The following is a 16,314-nucleotide window of genomic DNA, read 5'->3' on the forward strand; positions in this document are numbered from 1 at the left end:
ATTCTTAAGTATTTTATTCTTTTTGATGCTATTGTAAAGGATACTGTTTTCTTAATTTCCTTTTTGGATTGTTCATTGTTAGTGTATAGAAATGCAACTGATTTTTCTGTGTTGATTTTGTATCCTGCAACTTTGCTGAACTTGTTTATTAGTTCTAACAAGTTTTTTGTGGAATCATTAGGGTTTTCTACATATAGGATCATGTCATCTGCAAAGAGAGATCATTTTACTCCTTCCTTTCCAATCTGGATGCCTTTTATTTCTTTTTCTTGCCTAATTTCTCTGGCTAGTACTTCCAGTACTATGTTGAATAGAAGTAGTGAAGGAGAGCACCTTGTCTGTTCCTGATCTTAGAGGAAAAGCTTTCAGCTTTTCACTGTTGAGTATGATGTTAGCTGTGGGCCTTAAACATATGACCTTTATTATGTTGAGGTAATTTCTTTCTATTCCTAGTTTGTTGAGTGTTTTTCTTTTTTACCATGAAAGGGTGCTTAATTTTGTCAAATGCTTTTTCTTCATCTATTGAAATGATCATGTGATTTTTATCTTTCATTCTGTTAACATGATGTGTCACATTGATTGCTTGTCTCTGTTGAACCATCCTGTTATTCCAGGAATGAATCCCACTTGGTCACAGTGTATGATCCTTTTAATGCACTGTTGAATTTAGCTTGCTAGCATTTTGCTGAGGATTTTTGCATCTATATTCATCAGGGATATTGGCCTGTAGTTTTCTTTTCTTGTAGTGTCTTTTTCTGGTTTTGGTATCAGGGTAATGTTGGCCTTATAAAATGAATTTGAAAGTGTTTCCTCTTCTACAATTTTTTGGAAAAGTTTAAGAAAGATTGGCATTAATTTCTCTTTAAGTATTTGGTAGAATTCACCATAAGCCATCTGGTTCTGTACTTTTCTTTATTGGGAAGTTTTTGGTTAGTGACTCAATCTCCTTACTAGTAATTCATCTGTTCAGATTTTCTATTTCTTCATGATTCAATATTGGTAGGTCATATGTTTTTAGGGATTTATCCATTTCTTCTGGGTTATCCAATTTGTTGGCATATAATCATTCTTGGTAATCTCTTATAATCATTTAATTTCTACGGCATCAGTTGTAATATCTCCTCTTTCATTTCTGATTTCATTTATTTGAGTCTTCCCTCTTGTTTTCTTAGCTAATGTAGCTAAGGGCTTGTCAAATTTTGTTTATCTTTTCAAAAAACCAACTTGTAGTTTTTTCCTGTTGTTTTTCTATTCTCTTTCATTTATTTCTGCTCTAATCTGAATTATTTTCTTCCTTCTGCTAATTTTGGAATTAGTTTGTTCTTCTTTGTATAGTTCTTTGAGGTGTAAAGTTAGGTTGTTTATTTGGGATCTTTCTTTTTTTTCCCTGTAGGCATTTATCACTATCAACTTCCTTCATATTGCTTTTGCTGCATCCCATAGTTTTGGTATGTTGTATTTCCTTTTTCATTTATTCCCGGATATTTTCTAATTTCACTTTTGATTTCTTTTTTGACACACTGGTTGTTCAAGAGCATGTTGTTTAATTTCCACATGTTTCTGAATTTTCCAGTTTTCTTTCTGCCACTAATTTCTAGTTTCATTCCATTGTGATCAGAAAAGATACTTGGTATAACTTCAACCTTCTTAAATTTGTTAAAACCTGTTTTGTGATCTAACATGTAATCTATCCTAAGATTTGGGACCTAACATGAGAATGTTCTGAGTGTACTTGAAAAGAATGTGTACTCTGTTGCATGGTGGAATGTTCTGTATATATCTGCTAGGTCCATTTGGTCTTAAAGTGTAGTTCAAGTACTCTATTTCCTTTTTGCTCTTCTGTCTGGATGCTCTATCCATTATTGAAAGTGAGGTATTGATAACACTATTGATAACACTATTATTGTGTTACTGTCTATTTCTCCCTTCAGTTCTGTCAATGTTTGCATCATATATTTGGGTATTCTGATGTTGGGTGCATATATATTTACAATCGTTGTATCTTCCTGATGAATTGATCTTTTTTCATTATATAATGTCCTTCTTTGTCTCTTTTGACACTTTTTGACTTGAAGTCTATTTTGTCTGATATAAGTATGGCCACCTGCTCCCTTTTGGTTATCAATTGCCTGTAATATCTTTATCCATCCTTTCAGTTTCAGCCTATGTGTGTCCTTAAATCTAAAGTGAGCCTCTTATAGACAGCATATGGTTAGATCTTATTTTTTTATCCATTCAACTATTCTAAAGTCTTTTGATTGGGGAGTTTAATCCATTTACATTTAAAGTAATTATTGATAGGGAAGGACTTACCATTTTGTTAATTGTTTTTTGTCCAAGATCATTTCTGTCTACAGGCATCCTCTGGTCCTGCTGTACATCTTTTATTGGCTTAGTACCATTCTACTGCTCTGTCAGTTCCTGTGGTTACTTCCCTATGCTCTCAACGTCCCCCTTTTAAAATTTTGCCCTCTTTCAAGGTTCATTTTACATGTCAGTCCTTCAGGACATGTCAGTCCTGAAAAGGCAAGAAGCCTTTTCAGTTTGCCTCAACCAGAGCACTCCTCTACCCTGAGAAAAACCACAGTGCTTTAGCTGAACCATTCTTATGTCATTCATCCTTATATTATAATTATTTAAGCATCTGTTTTATGAAGTTATAAGCACCTTGAGAGCAAGGGCTATGTATGGGATACCGAGCAATAGTCAACTGTGAATCCCTGTACTTCCATGTAGTAGGTATTCATTTAGTTCACTGAATTGAATTGAGAAGGGCAGAAAGAGGCTGTCGTCTACTTGATCCTCCAGGGTGGCTCCCACTCAAACCCCTCCAACTGGTCTCTATATAGCACTTCCTGCTCCAGCTGGAGGGTTCAAGAAAAAGGAAACCCTTAGCCTTGAACACTCTTCAATACCAGGTTTTGGATCTATCATTCAGAGTAACCTTAGTCACAACATCCTGTGAAAACTAATGAGAGGTCAATGATACCTTGCCTTCAGGATCCACCAGGAGAAGATGTTTTGCCTGGCCTCCCTGTAGTCCACTCAGCACATATTGGCCAGGAGATGTTACACTCTCTCGAACCAAAAAGTCCCCATCTTTTACCAAAAGGCTTTCTGCCGCCTTCCTGCTCAGCTTGCCGTGGTAGCAGTCTTCATTCCACAGCTGCTGCTTGATGTGTGGCAAAGAATGTAAGTTGGCAGGCTGGGCCATGGCACCTGGCTGAACAGTTTCTGGTGCTTCTGAAGTCAAAACACAAAGAGAGACATCATAATTTATCTCCTCATCCATCCATTTATTCATTCATTCATTCACTCAGCAAATGTAACTTGAGGCCCTACTGTGTGCCAGACACTGTTTAAATAATATTGTTTCTGGAACAAACAGGGTTTTTGTTTCCAGAACTTCCAACGGGCTCTAATTTAAGGGTGGATCCAAACATTGCCTTTGGCTTCTGTTACCAGGAAAGGCTTGCCCAGGTGCAGGAGTTTTCCTTTCAGATGAGAAATGGAACTCACTCATGAGAACTGCTTTCATAACTGCAGAGAGAAGCTCTTTATGTCCCAGGGGCTCTCTGCTAAAGAGAAAGAGGTTTATGCTGTGCCTGGATTACAGATAACGTCTAAAATATTCCTAACATTCCCAAACTGCCTACAGTAACTTTGGGCTATGCCCACTTTTTAGCATTTAGCTTTTTTTAAAACCAAATTACTAATGTGCTTCAGAGATGCTTCTGACCAAAAACTTCAAAGCTATGCTGAACCTCACAGCATTCCTGTTAAATGACCACTCTGTTGTTTGTGTCAATCACCTGCCTGGACAAAGCAAAGTCAATCATGTAAAAGAAGGCAAAACAGGGGCAAGCCCAGTGGTGCAGCGGTTAAGTACGCACATTCCGCTTTGGCGGCCCGAGGGTTCGCAGGTTCAGATCCCAGGTGCGCACTGATGCACTGTTTGTCAAGCCATGCTGTGGTGGCGTCCCATATAAAGTAGAGGAAGATGGGCATGGATGTTAGCCCAGGGCCGATCTTCCTCAGCCAAAAAGAGGAGGATTGGCATTGGATGTTAGCTCAGGGCTGATCTTTCTCACAAAAAAAAAAAAAAAAAAAATGAAGGCAAAACATGAAGGAGGTATGGCCTGAGGCAAGTCCCCAAGCTCTGCAGAATAAATATTATCTAGAGTCGAGAGCATCGGGAATGAGAAGGTACATCCAGGTAGCACTTAATAGTACTATTGATACTCACAGTGATAATAATTATTATGTAGTTCCCATTTATCAAGAATGATAGGCACTGCTCAATGCTTTACATATATTATCTTGTTTTACTCTCAAAATTAGACAGGCAAGAAAATGGATCTTTAAAAAGATTAAATGACTTATCCAAAATCACACTGCTAATATGTTGTAGATCTGGGATTTGAAATGAGATCTGACTCCAAAGTCCAGGTTCTTAATCACCACACTCTAGGGCCCTTGCCTTGGATGTGAAAATCTTTTAATTTTCAAAACTAGTCTAGCCACTCTACTTCCGCAGTACCCACAAAGGCCCCTAATAGATAGCAAGACTATCAGGATGATATACAGCATCTCTTGAAGTAATAACATAAAATTCTTATGTCTGAATCAGGTGAAAGTCATACGTTTAACATGGCAAATTTACTACGAAAACAATATATCAGACTTTGTCTTCTTAAATGCAAAGGATCTTTTGCATAGAAACCAGTCTTCATCTTTATAAATGCAAAGGAGTATTTACACGTCCTTATGCAAGGGTCTCACAAATGAGAAATCCTCTTGACTCTAAGTTTTACAACTTAAACATGACAATCCTATGAAGTCATTGATATAGGCAACCAGTGCCCTGTAGACGTAATCCAATTCTCCTATTAATATGTTACAGTTTGTCCCTACTTAAGAACTTCTCTCTGCGTAACATAATTATGATGCAGCATTCACAAATATATCTTTTAAAAAAATCTTCAGTCTATATCTAATGGCTAAAAATATTCTCCTCTACAATCAGGACTTTCTATTATTGCCAGAAAAAGCCTGAAGAAACGTGTCCAGATTTGATGAATAATACTTGTAGTTGGCCTTAGTGTTGCCTGCTTTCAGGCATAATGGAGAATTTCTGATGAATAGCTGTGTGTGTTTGTGTATGTGAGAGAGAAAGTGTTTGTGTGAATGTGAGGTAGATGCACGCATATGTGTATGTGGATGCCCACATCTTAGCGCATGATGGCTTTTAGTTTATTCTGAGATTATGGTGGAGAGCTTTTGGACAAGGACAAAACAAAAGAAAACAGACATTATATCATCTTGAAAAGAGGCAACAGATCATGGGCCAGCCTGAGGATACGGACAATATTTTCCTAACACAGTTTCCCAAGTTAGCACAAAGACAAAGTACATTGTGCTAGGAGATTTCAATCACCCAAACATTTGCTAAAAATCTAATTTTTCTAAAAGCAGAATACCTGATAGATTTTAAAAAATTTTTGTTTTAATTTTAAAAGTTATACATGCTAATTTTTTAAAATCTGAGAAACACAGAAAAACAAAGAAAATCAATCACCTATGGTCCTATCACCAAATACAACCACTCTGTAACACTGTGGTGTATTATCTATTATTGACTCCTTTTTTTACATAAAGTTGACTTAAAGAAAGATAATAATAATTTAAGTACAGTTATACAGATACAATTTCCATACAATATCTAATAAATTATTGGCTTGATATAATAAATTTTCTCAGAAGTAGTGAAGGTTAAGGAAGCAACAAGGAAGGCCAGGAACTCTAGATTTAATTGAGACCAAAAAAGAAAAAAGTGATAGGAATCATGGAAGAAAGAGACCATGTCATCTTGGAGTTCCCATTAGCAACTAAAGCCATATTGTTCACAATCAGAAATTCAGAAAAGCAAAAGGTAGATATGAATATCCATACCCATATGCATCTGATGGGCAAAACCTCTGAAAGGGAGGAATATTGCTTAAAGAAGAGAAAAAAATCTAACATGCAAAATCTGGATTAAACAGTTGCAAGTAATCCAAATGAGAAAGGAAGAATGAGACATTTAAAGAAACCAATGTGAACTGTGAAGACAGCACATTGAAGCATTCAGTTTTTTAAAAGCACATGTAAACAGGTGTTTTTTGATAGTATTGACTATTACATTAGCACAGGACTGGAAAGAAATTAGACTTCCATAAATAAGTTTATATAAATTATGACATACTCATACAACTGAAGACTATAGAGCAATTGAAAATAACACAGGTTTATGCATCCAACATGAGAGCACTTAAATATATAAAGCAAATACTAACAGACCTGAAGAGAGAAATAGACAGCAATATAATAATAGTAGGGGACTTTAATACCCCAATTTCAACAATAGATAGATCATCAGACATAAAATAACTAAGAGAATATTAGACTTAAACTACACATTAGATCAGATGGACTAACAGACATTTACAGAACATTCCATCCAAAGCAATAGAACACACATTTCTTCCCAAGTGCATACGGAACATTCTCCAGGATAAATCATATGTTAGGCCACAGAACAAGTCCCAATAAATTTAAGAAGATTGAAATCATATCAAGCATCTTTTTCAACCTCAATAGCATGAAACTAGAAATCAATTACAAGAAGAAAACTGGAAAATTCACAAACATGTGGAGATGAAACAACAAGCTACTGAACAACCAATGGGTCAAAGAAGAAATCAAAAGAGAAATCAGCAAATATCTTGACACAAATGAAAATGGAAATACTGCACACCAAAACTAATGAGATGCATCAAAAGCCATTCTAAGAGGAAAGTTCATAGCAACTAACACCAACATAAGAAAAAAGAAAGATCTCAAATAAATAATCTAACTCTACACCTCAAGGAACTATAAAATGAAGAAGAAACTAAGCCCAAGTTTAACAGAAGGAAATAAATAACAAAGATCAGAGCAGGGATAAACAAAATAGAAAATAAAAGACAACAGAAAAGATCAATGAAATTAAGAGCTGGTTTTTTGAAAAGATAAACAAAATAAACAAACCTTTAGCTAGACCTACCAAGAAAAAAAGAGAGAAGACTCAAATAAATAAAATTAGAAATGAAGGGCCAGCCCAGTGGTGTCGTGGTTAAGTTCATGCACTCCGCTTTTGCGGCCCAGGGTTCGCAGTTTCAGATCCCGGGTGCCGACTGACACACCGCTTATTAAGCCATGCTGCGGCAGTGTCCCATATAAAGTAGAGGAAGATGGACACAGATGTTAGCTCAGGGCCAATCTTTCTCAGCAAAAAGAGAAGGACTGGCAACAGACGTTAGCTCAGGGCTAATCTTCCTCACACACACACAAAAATAACTAAATAAAATATAGAATTAAATTAAATTAAAAAAAATTAGAAATGAAAGAAGAGACATTACAAGTGATACCACACAAATACAAAGGATCATAAGAGACTACTCTGAACAAGTATATGCCAACAAACTGGATAACCTAGAAGAAATGGACAAATTCCTAAAAACATACAACCTACAAAGATTGAATCATGAAGAAATAGAAAATCTGAGCAGATGAATTACTGGTAAAGAGGTGGAATCACTAGCCAAACCTTCCAACAAAGAAAAGTCCAGAACCCAGATGGTTTCACTGTAAATTCTACCAAACATTAAATGAGAAATTAACACTGATCCTTCTCAAACTCTTCCAAAAAATAGGAGGGAAAACTTCCACACTCATTTTACAAGGCCAGCATTACTTTGATACCAAAACCACACGAGGACACCACAGAAAAGAAAATACAGGCCAATATCCCTGATGAACATAGATGCAAAAATCCTTAACAAAATATTAGCAAACCGAATTCAACAATACATTAAAAGGATCATACAACATGATCAAGTGGGATTTATTCCCAGATGCAAGGATACTTCAACATCTACAAATCAATAAATGTGATACACTACATTAACAAAATGAAAGATAAAAATCATACGATCATCTCAATAGATGCAGGAAAAGCATTTGACAAAATTCAACATCCATTCATGAGAAAAACTCTCGACAAAGTTAGTATAGAGGGAATGTACCTCAACATAATAAAGACTGTACACGACAAGCTCACAGCTATCATGCTTAATGATGAAAAGCTGAAAGCTTTTCCTCTAAGATCAGGAACAAGACAGGACTCCCACTCTCACCACTTTTATTCATCATAATATTGCAAGTCCTAGCCAGGGCAATTAGGCAAGAAAAAGAAACAAAAGGCATCCAAATCAGAAAGGAAGAAGTAAAACTGTCTCTATTTGCAGATGACATGATATTTTATATAGAAAATCCTAAAGAAGCCACCAAAAAAACTGTTAGAACTAATAAACTAATTTAGTAAAGTTGCAGGATACAAAATCAATATACAAAAATTAGTTGCATTTGTATACACTAACAAACTATCAGAAAGAGATATTAAGAAAACAATCTCATTTACAATAGCACCAAAAAGAATAAAATATTTAAGAATAAATCTAACCAAGGAAGTAAATGATCTGTACACTGAAAACTATAAGACATTGTGAAAGAAATTAAAGAAGATGCAAATAAATGGAAAGATATTCTGTGCTCATGAATTGGAAGAATTAACATTGTTAAAATGTCCATGTTACCCAAAGCAATCTATAGATTCAATGCAATCCCTACCAAAATTTCAATGGCATTTTTCACAGAAATAAAATTAACATTCCTAAAATTTGTACGGAACCACAAAAGACCTCAAATAGCTAAAGCAATCTTGGGAAAAAAGAACAAAGCTGGAGGCATCACACTTCCTGATTTCAAACTATATAACAAAGCCATAGTAATCAAAACAGTATGGTCCTGGCATAAAAACAAATTCATAGATCAATGGAAAAGAATAGAGAGCCAAGAAATAAACCCATACATATATAGTCAATTAATTTATGACAAAGGATCCAAGAACGTACAATGGGGAAAGGATAGTCTCTTCAATAAATGGTGTTGGGAGAACTGGACAGCCACATGCAAAAGAATGAAACTGGACCTTTTTCTCACACCATACACAAAAGTCAGCTCAAAACAGATTCAATATTTGAATGTAAGTCCTGAAACCATAAAAATCCTAGAAGAAAACATAAGGAGTAAGCTCCTTGACATCAGTCTTGGCAATGATTCTTTGGATTTGACACCAAAAGCAAAGGCAACAAAAGCAAAAATAAAGTGGGACTACACCAAACCAAAAATCTGTACAGCAAAGGAAATCATCAACAAAATGAAAAGGCAACCTATAGAATAAGAGAAAACATTTGCAAATCATTTATTTGATTAGGAGGTTAATATCCAAAATATATAAAGAACACATACAACTCAATAGCAAAACAACAAACAATCCAATTAAAAAATGGGCAGAGGAACTGAACAGACATTATTCCAAAGAAGACACACAAATGGCCAACAGGTACATGAAAATGTGTTCAACATCAGTAATCATTAGGGAAATGCAAATCAAAACCATAATGAAATATCACTTCACACCTGTTAGAATGGCTATCATCAAAAAGACAAGAGATACTTAAAATTTTCACTTTAGTTATGTAAAAGGCATTTAGAGCTTTGAGAATGATTTTGTATGCAACGCTGTTTTAAATTTTGACTAATCTCAGAATTGAAGTACTCTTCATTACAAGAAAATCTAAGTTTATTAGATGTTCTTCAAGATCGCAAACAGACTGGCTATTTGGTCCCTTTTCACTTTGGCTATTTTTAGGAATAAGATCTATTGTTTTGGATTACTATCAGAGAATTTCACCGATTCAGTCCTGGATGCAGGAGATAAGAGAACATTTAATTCATAACTTTTATATTAACCAATGTAGTAAAAAATAAAGCTCACAAACAAAAACTAAAAGAAAAAAAAGACAAGAGATAAGTGTTGGCAAGGATGTGAAAAAAAGAGAACCCTTGTGCACTGTTGGTGGGAATGTAAATTGGCACAGCCACTATGGAAAACAATATGGAAGTCCTTCGAAAAATTAAAAATAGAACTTCTATATGATCCAGCAATTCCACTTCTGTGCATATATCTGAAGGAAACAAACTCACTATCTTGAAGAGATATCTTCACCCGTATGTTCATTGCAGCATTATTTACAATAGCCAAGACATGGAAACAACCTAAGTATCCATTGACAGGTGAATGGATAAAGTAAATGTGAGATATATATGTGATGGAATATCATTCAGCTATAAAAAAGAAGGAAATCCTGCCATTTGCAACAACATGGATGGTCCCTGAGGGCATTATGCTAAGTGAAATAAGCCAGACAGAGAAAGACAAAAAGTGTATGATCTGACTTATAAATGGAATCTTAAAAACATGAACTCATAGAAACAGAAAACAGATTGGTGATTGCCAGAGGCAGGGAGTAAGGGGTGGGGGAAATGTGTGAAGGTGGTAAAAATGTACAACCTTCCAGTTATAAGATAAATAAGTGCTGGGAATGTAACATACAGCATGGTGACTATAGTTAACAATACTGTATTATATATTTGAAAGTTGCTAAGAGAGTAGATCTTAAAAGTTCTCATCATAAGACAAAATTTTTGTAACTATAGAAAGTGATGGATGATAACTAAACTGAGTGTGCTAATCATTTTGTAATATATACATACATCAAATTGTTATACTGTACATCTTAAACTAATACAATGTTATATGTCAATTATATCTCAATTAAACTAGAAAAAAAAGAAAATAAAGGATATTATCTGCTAATTTGGTCAAATCTCTAAAATAGAAGAGTGAAATAAGCAAATATGGAAGGAGGTTATCATAACTTCCATTTTTTTAAAGGAGATATAGATAGATAGATGATAGATAGATAGATAGATAGACAAATAGAGGTATACAAGGAGATAGAAACTTAACTATGTGTTAACATTCTGGAAATAATCAGAAGAAACAGTTAATATCCAGGGAGTTGGATACAGTATTAAGGCTTGGGAAGGGATATTTTTTCTTTTTATTTTATACCATTCTTTATTATTTGGATTTCTTCCATGAGCATTTGTATTACTTTTGAATTAAAAAAAAACTGTTTATAGAATTAAAAATGTATACAAAAGTCAGGATAGGCACATAACTGAAGATAAAATCAGAAGAGGGATATAAACTTGAGAGACAAGTGTCAGAGTTGCGGGACAATCTTCAGTTTTCTGTTGTGGAAAGAAAAGCCTGCCCTTTTCTCCCCACAGCGTGTTGTAATGACTCCATCTCTGGTTTGGGAGGACAATAAGTAGTCAATTCTTTTTATTCACAGTAGTTATATTTTATAAAGTTGCCATGAACACTGAATGCATGAAAACTGAACCATTGCCCCTAGCAAAAATGCAGGGTTAGGTTACTCTGAAGCCTCAGGTCTCAACATTTTCATCAGTCAATCAATATATAACCTTGTTGAGGGGGCCGGCCTGGTGGCGCAAGTGGTTAAGTGCACGTGCTCTGCTGCCGCGGCCCGGGGTTCAATGGTTCGGATCCCGGGCGCGCACCGACGCACTGCTTGGCAAGCCATACTGTGGCGGTGTCCCATATAAAGTGGAGGAAGATGGGCACGGATGTTAGCCCAGGGCCAGTCTTCCTCAGCAAAAAAAGAGGAGGATTGGCAGATGTTAGCACAGGGCTGATCTCCTCACACACACACACAAAATATATATATATATATAACCTTATTGATGTGTGTTTCTGTTTAAAGACACCTTATTTAGTATATATTGTTGATTCATTAACACTGAACTCCCGGCCAACAGCACTATAACTCATGCCTGAACAAACACGTATTTTCTCTGTGAGGCACATTGCAGCCTTCTTGTGCTTAGGAATATTAGAAAGCACTTCAGCAGTATGCTTGGAGGCCATTTTAAACAGCAAAATCATCAACAAATAGCACAAAAATATGAAAAACATGGCATTAAATAGACCACAAAAGGACACATTTACAGTATGAGAGCTGAAACAAGAAGGCAGAGCGTTTCCCTGTTTGACCTCAGCTGCGAATGTGCACATTGAGTGATTCAAATTTTTGCTGCTCTGCGCATGTCCACAAGTGACCACAAAAGTGCCATGAGTACTATTTGGGGGTTACAAATAAATTTTAGCAAGTAAGCAAATTCTCAAATGTGGAATCTGTGAATTAGGAAAATTGACTGTATATGGTTTATCAGTATGAATTACTGAGTGTGTGAAAATTATAAAATAGGAATTTATTTGCATTATTGACAGGAAAAATATGTACACCTCTATAAAGTATCTAAAAAGTTGGTACAATAGGATGTTAACACAAAAAGTCAGTGAAAGGTTGGAATAGTACCCAGAGAAAAATTATTTGTAATATAAAGGAAGATCACATGTCTATTAAGATATATACAAAGTCATAGTAATGAGTGTATAGTAATAAATATATTGGTATAGAACAGGTAAGTGGGCCAATAGAAAGAGTATAATAATAAAGGCCCAGAAACAGTTCCCGTACATAGGAATAATGGAGTAATAAATCTAGTATAATGGAGAATGTCCTTAGAGAAAGAGGAGATTATTTAGTCAATAGTGTTCGGAAAATTGGATCAATTACACAGAAAAAATTAAGTTAGACCCTCTACCTCATAGAAAATTTGAAATTCAAATGGAATAAATATTTTATAATGAAAATAAAACTATAAAGGCAATAGAAGAAAATGTAGTACAAGCTGGATCAAGAAGAGAAAATTTAATCCAAAGAGAGTGGAAGGAAGACATAATAAAGATAAAAATAGAAACCAATGAAACGGAAAACAAAAAACAATAGAGAAAGTAAAACCAAAACCTGGGTCCTTTGGAAAGATCAATTAAATTAATAAATCTCAAAGAACACTGAAAAGAAGAGAGAATATACAAATTGCCAACAACAGGAAAGAGAGAAGGCATCCTTCAGGCAATAAAAGGACAATAAAGGAATATTAAGGGAAATTTCATGTGGAACTGACTCTAGGAGAATAAAGTGGAATCCTACTAAGTTTTTAAGAAAACTACATTGCCAAAGAATTCACAATCCCTTCTTGTCTACGGCATTTTGGCCTCTAAAGCAAATTCTAATCTCTCAAGTCCACACCAACAGGAAATAGGCTGTAAAAGTGGTGAAGCCCCTAAGAAAGACACTTTCTGCAATATCTGCTTTAGATGTACACGTGGAGGATAATGGCAGGAACAACCCAGAGGGCACAGTCCGGGCCCACAGATGACAATGGACAAGGAGATTCCTCCCATAAAACTGAACCAGAGTCCAAGCAAATCACTTTCTCCACTTCCAGCTCGGGAAGTCTTCACAATTACTGCCTGCCAGGATTTGGCAATCCACTATAGACCAGTGACCACCATGTGTTTTGCATGCTTCCCTTTTGTCAATGTGGGTTTCTATTGTGGTTATATTATTCCTCTTCCACCACTAACTTTGGGTGTGCAACGGGGCAGACAACTTGGCAAATAACAGGGATCCCCATCCAACCTTGATCGAGAGGACTTCACATCACTTGGATGTCATGGACTTTAAGCTGGATGCTGTAATTGTATGGGGTATATGCAAACATATTTAGGGCAAATATGTTCTGTGTGAAAAGAAGAGCTCATAGATATTTAGGTGGCAGAAGGTATGCTGTGGCAGAGACAGTTAATTGTGTACCAATATCTATTCTCCCTTTCATTACAGTATAGAACTCCTAAGTTTTAGCTGGGCACATGGCCACTCAGCTAGAGGAACCTTTCTAGCTCCTTTGAAGCTATGTGTGGCCACAGGTCTAAGTTTCGCCAACAGCAAGTGAAAAGAAATGATGTCTGCCACTTCTGGGTCATATTCTTTAAATGAATGAATGTGCACTCCTCTTGCCCTTCTCTCTTCCCACCGGCTGCATACAGATGTGACGGTGAGAGCCTAGTCTCTTAGTCCACAGATACAAGACCCTAGAACAAATCAAAGTTCTTAGACCAGAGATCAAAGACCTTAGACCAGAGATCAAACCCAGGTGTCGAGAACAACAAAGATGTCTTACCAGCCCTGTACCACCAATCTTCAGGCTATTAGGTAAAATAAATAAACTTTAGTCCTTTTTATTCTATGGTATTTTGGGAGGTTTCTTTGTTAAGGCAACTTAGACTGAAACTAATAATAAATTGATACAAAAATTAGACAATATCAATACTAATGATTTATTTCCTTCTGCCATGTTTGACAAGAGTAAAGATTGTGTCAGAGCTTTTCCTGTGTTGGCAGTGTGATAAGATGAACTGAGTAGCCCTGAAGGCATGCTTGAGAGTTTTAGGTTCATGTCTCTAGATTGGTTTTTGCTTTGTTTTCCTGAACTAATCAGTAAACCTTTGCCTGGCTAAGGGAAGCTAAGTATGCCTAAAGAAGCTAAAGGGGATTTTTGAGGGAGGAAGGAAAGATATAGGAGGAAATATTAGGGGGAAAGGGTTAAAAGATGTATTTAAGACATTTTGCAGAAAAGTGTGTATAAAGTTATCCTTACTCCATCTCACTAAATTTTCTTTAAATTAATATTATTTATACTTTTAGAATTGGAGTTAATTTTTTTGGAGGGAGCGATGGTAGGCTGAAATTAGCCTCAAGGGGGTAGCAAGAAGCCCAGGAGGCTATGGGAAATTAAATCCCAATAGGAAATAAAGAGTGAGAGGGTACCAGAGGCCTTAAATTATTAAACATTTTGCCGCCAAGGCAGGGAGAAGGAAAAAGGATGAGAAAAAGAGAAGGCTGGTTGTTATGGATTAATTTTGCCTTTTCACATTATTGAATTGTCTATGACAAAAGGCAAAGTTTCTTTGCTTGAGTTACAAAGATTGTTAACATTGCTTATAAAGGAACTGGAGTTGTGAATCAAGGTATATCCCAGACCACCTAATGTGGGCCACTCACTTAATGAGTTTTCTAATAATAACATTATTGCTTTGAAAAGTCCATGAAATGGAAGCTGTCGAGTATATACTCTTATAAAGTTACTTTTACAAATTGAGGTCAGAAACCTTTTTTCAAAAAGCTGTTCCTCTACAAATACTACCTTCTCCACACAGGCCACTCTATGTTGAACAGTTAAGTTCACTGCAGAAATCTGAATTATTGCATATCCCATCATCCATGGCACAAGATGCCCTCTGTAGTGGACACAAAGATGCAGTACCAAGATTGCTCTTCAGAGAAGGACCAAGTGCACCAGGCGTCACCAGTCAGCCTCCAGCTGACCACCCTGCCTCAGCGGCAGAGAGCTCCTTCACCCAAGGGCTTGCCCTTGCCCATGTGGTCCACATCCAAAGACTGAGATAAGTAGGGCTAAAAGGCCCAGCCTTTCGGGCCCAATGTGGGACAACTCTGACGGGCTCCATGTGCTCTCTGTAGGGTTGGCTGAGGCTTTGTCAGGCCTGCCTGGTAACTCCACCTCTCCCTCTGCCCAAGCCTGCTTCCTCCCCCTCCCTTCTTGATATTGATCCCAAGAAAGACCCTGCATGCCAAGTCCTGTCTCACTGTCTGCTTCCAGAGAACCCAGTTGAGTTATTTGGGTGCCAAGAGTGGCCTTGGAAAGTTTGTAAGAAGATGGCCCCCTTGCCACCTTTGTTTCTTAGTCTGGAGAGTTAAGATGGTCTGGTGAAGCTCAGACTCAGCAAAACCTCCTTTTAAATTTTATCTTGCCATTGCTGTGACTGCTAGATGGAGAGTTGCCCCTGGCAGTCTGGAGAGACTTCCTGGGCTAGTGAAAGGACTTTCTCAGTGACTGGTTCTCCATCTTTGGAGCAAACCAAATTTGACACCAAGCCAACCTCTGAACCCAACAACCTTCAGTATTTTATGAAAAGCACTTTTTGTTTATTTTTCAATTGATTGTAGGCTTTGGCTTGTTTTGCTTTTATTTATTTATGTTCCTGTTTATGCATTTACCCCTTGAAGCAATTTGGCAGGAAAATGATGTTTGTCCTATTGTATTTTACTCACAGTAAGTACATGCTTGAAGAAAGAAGCCATCTAATTTTAGTGCTATATAGATGACTTACCAAAGGGTTTTGAAATGGATAAAATGAACATCATCATTAAACAGAGCCAAAATAGTGGTCATTGTTCCTCATGTGAACAAACAAATTCAAAATTTTCTCCCAGCTTTGACAGCCCTCCCTTCAGCAAGAGCACGCAGCAGAAAACAAAAGTTCAGAGTCAATATAAAATATCTGAAAAGATTATTCAAAATCAAAGTTTCAAA

General features: G+C 36.4%; 1 protein-coding gene across 2 annotated transcripts in view; it reads right to left on the reverse strand.

Annotated features, from left to right (window-relative positions):
* The window catches only part of SHC4 (SHC adaptor protein 4), a 124,433-nt gene that overhangs the window by 4,134 nt on the left and 103,985 nt on the right, over positions 1-16,314 (reverse strand). For both annotated transcript variants that reach the window (XM_058541533.1, XM_058541532.1), the window contains one exon: positions 2,990-3,243. In XM_058541533.1, coding sequence (XP_058397516.1) covers positions 2,990-3,243 — 254 coding nt within the window. The remainder of the gene's footprint in view (positions 1-2,989; positions 3,244-16,314) is intronic.

This window comes from Diceros bicornis, chromosome 5 (assembly GCF_020826845.1).
Source record: "Diceros bicornis minor isolate mBicDic1 chromosome 5, mDicBic1.mat.cur, whole genome shotgun sequence".
Classification (NCBI taxonomy): Eukaryota; Metazoa; Chordata; class Mammalia; order Perissodactyla; family Rhinocerotidae; genus Diceros; species Diceros bicornis.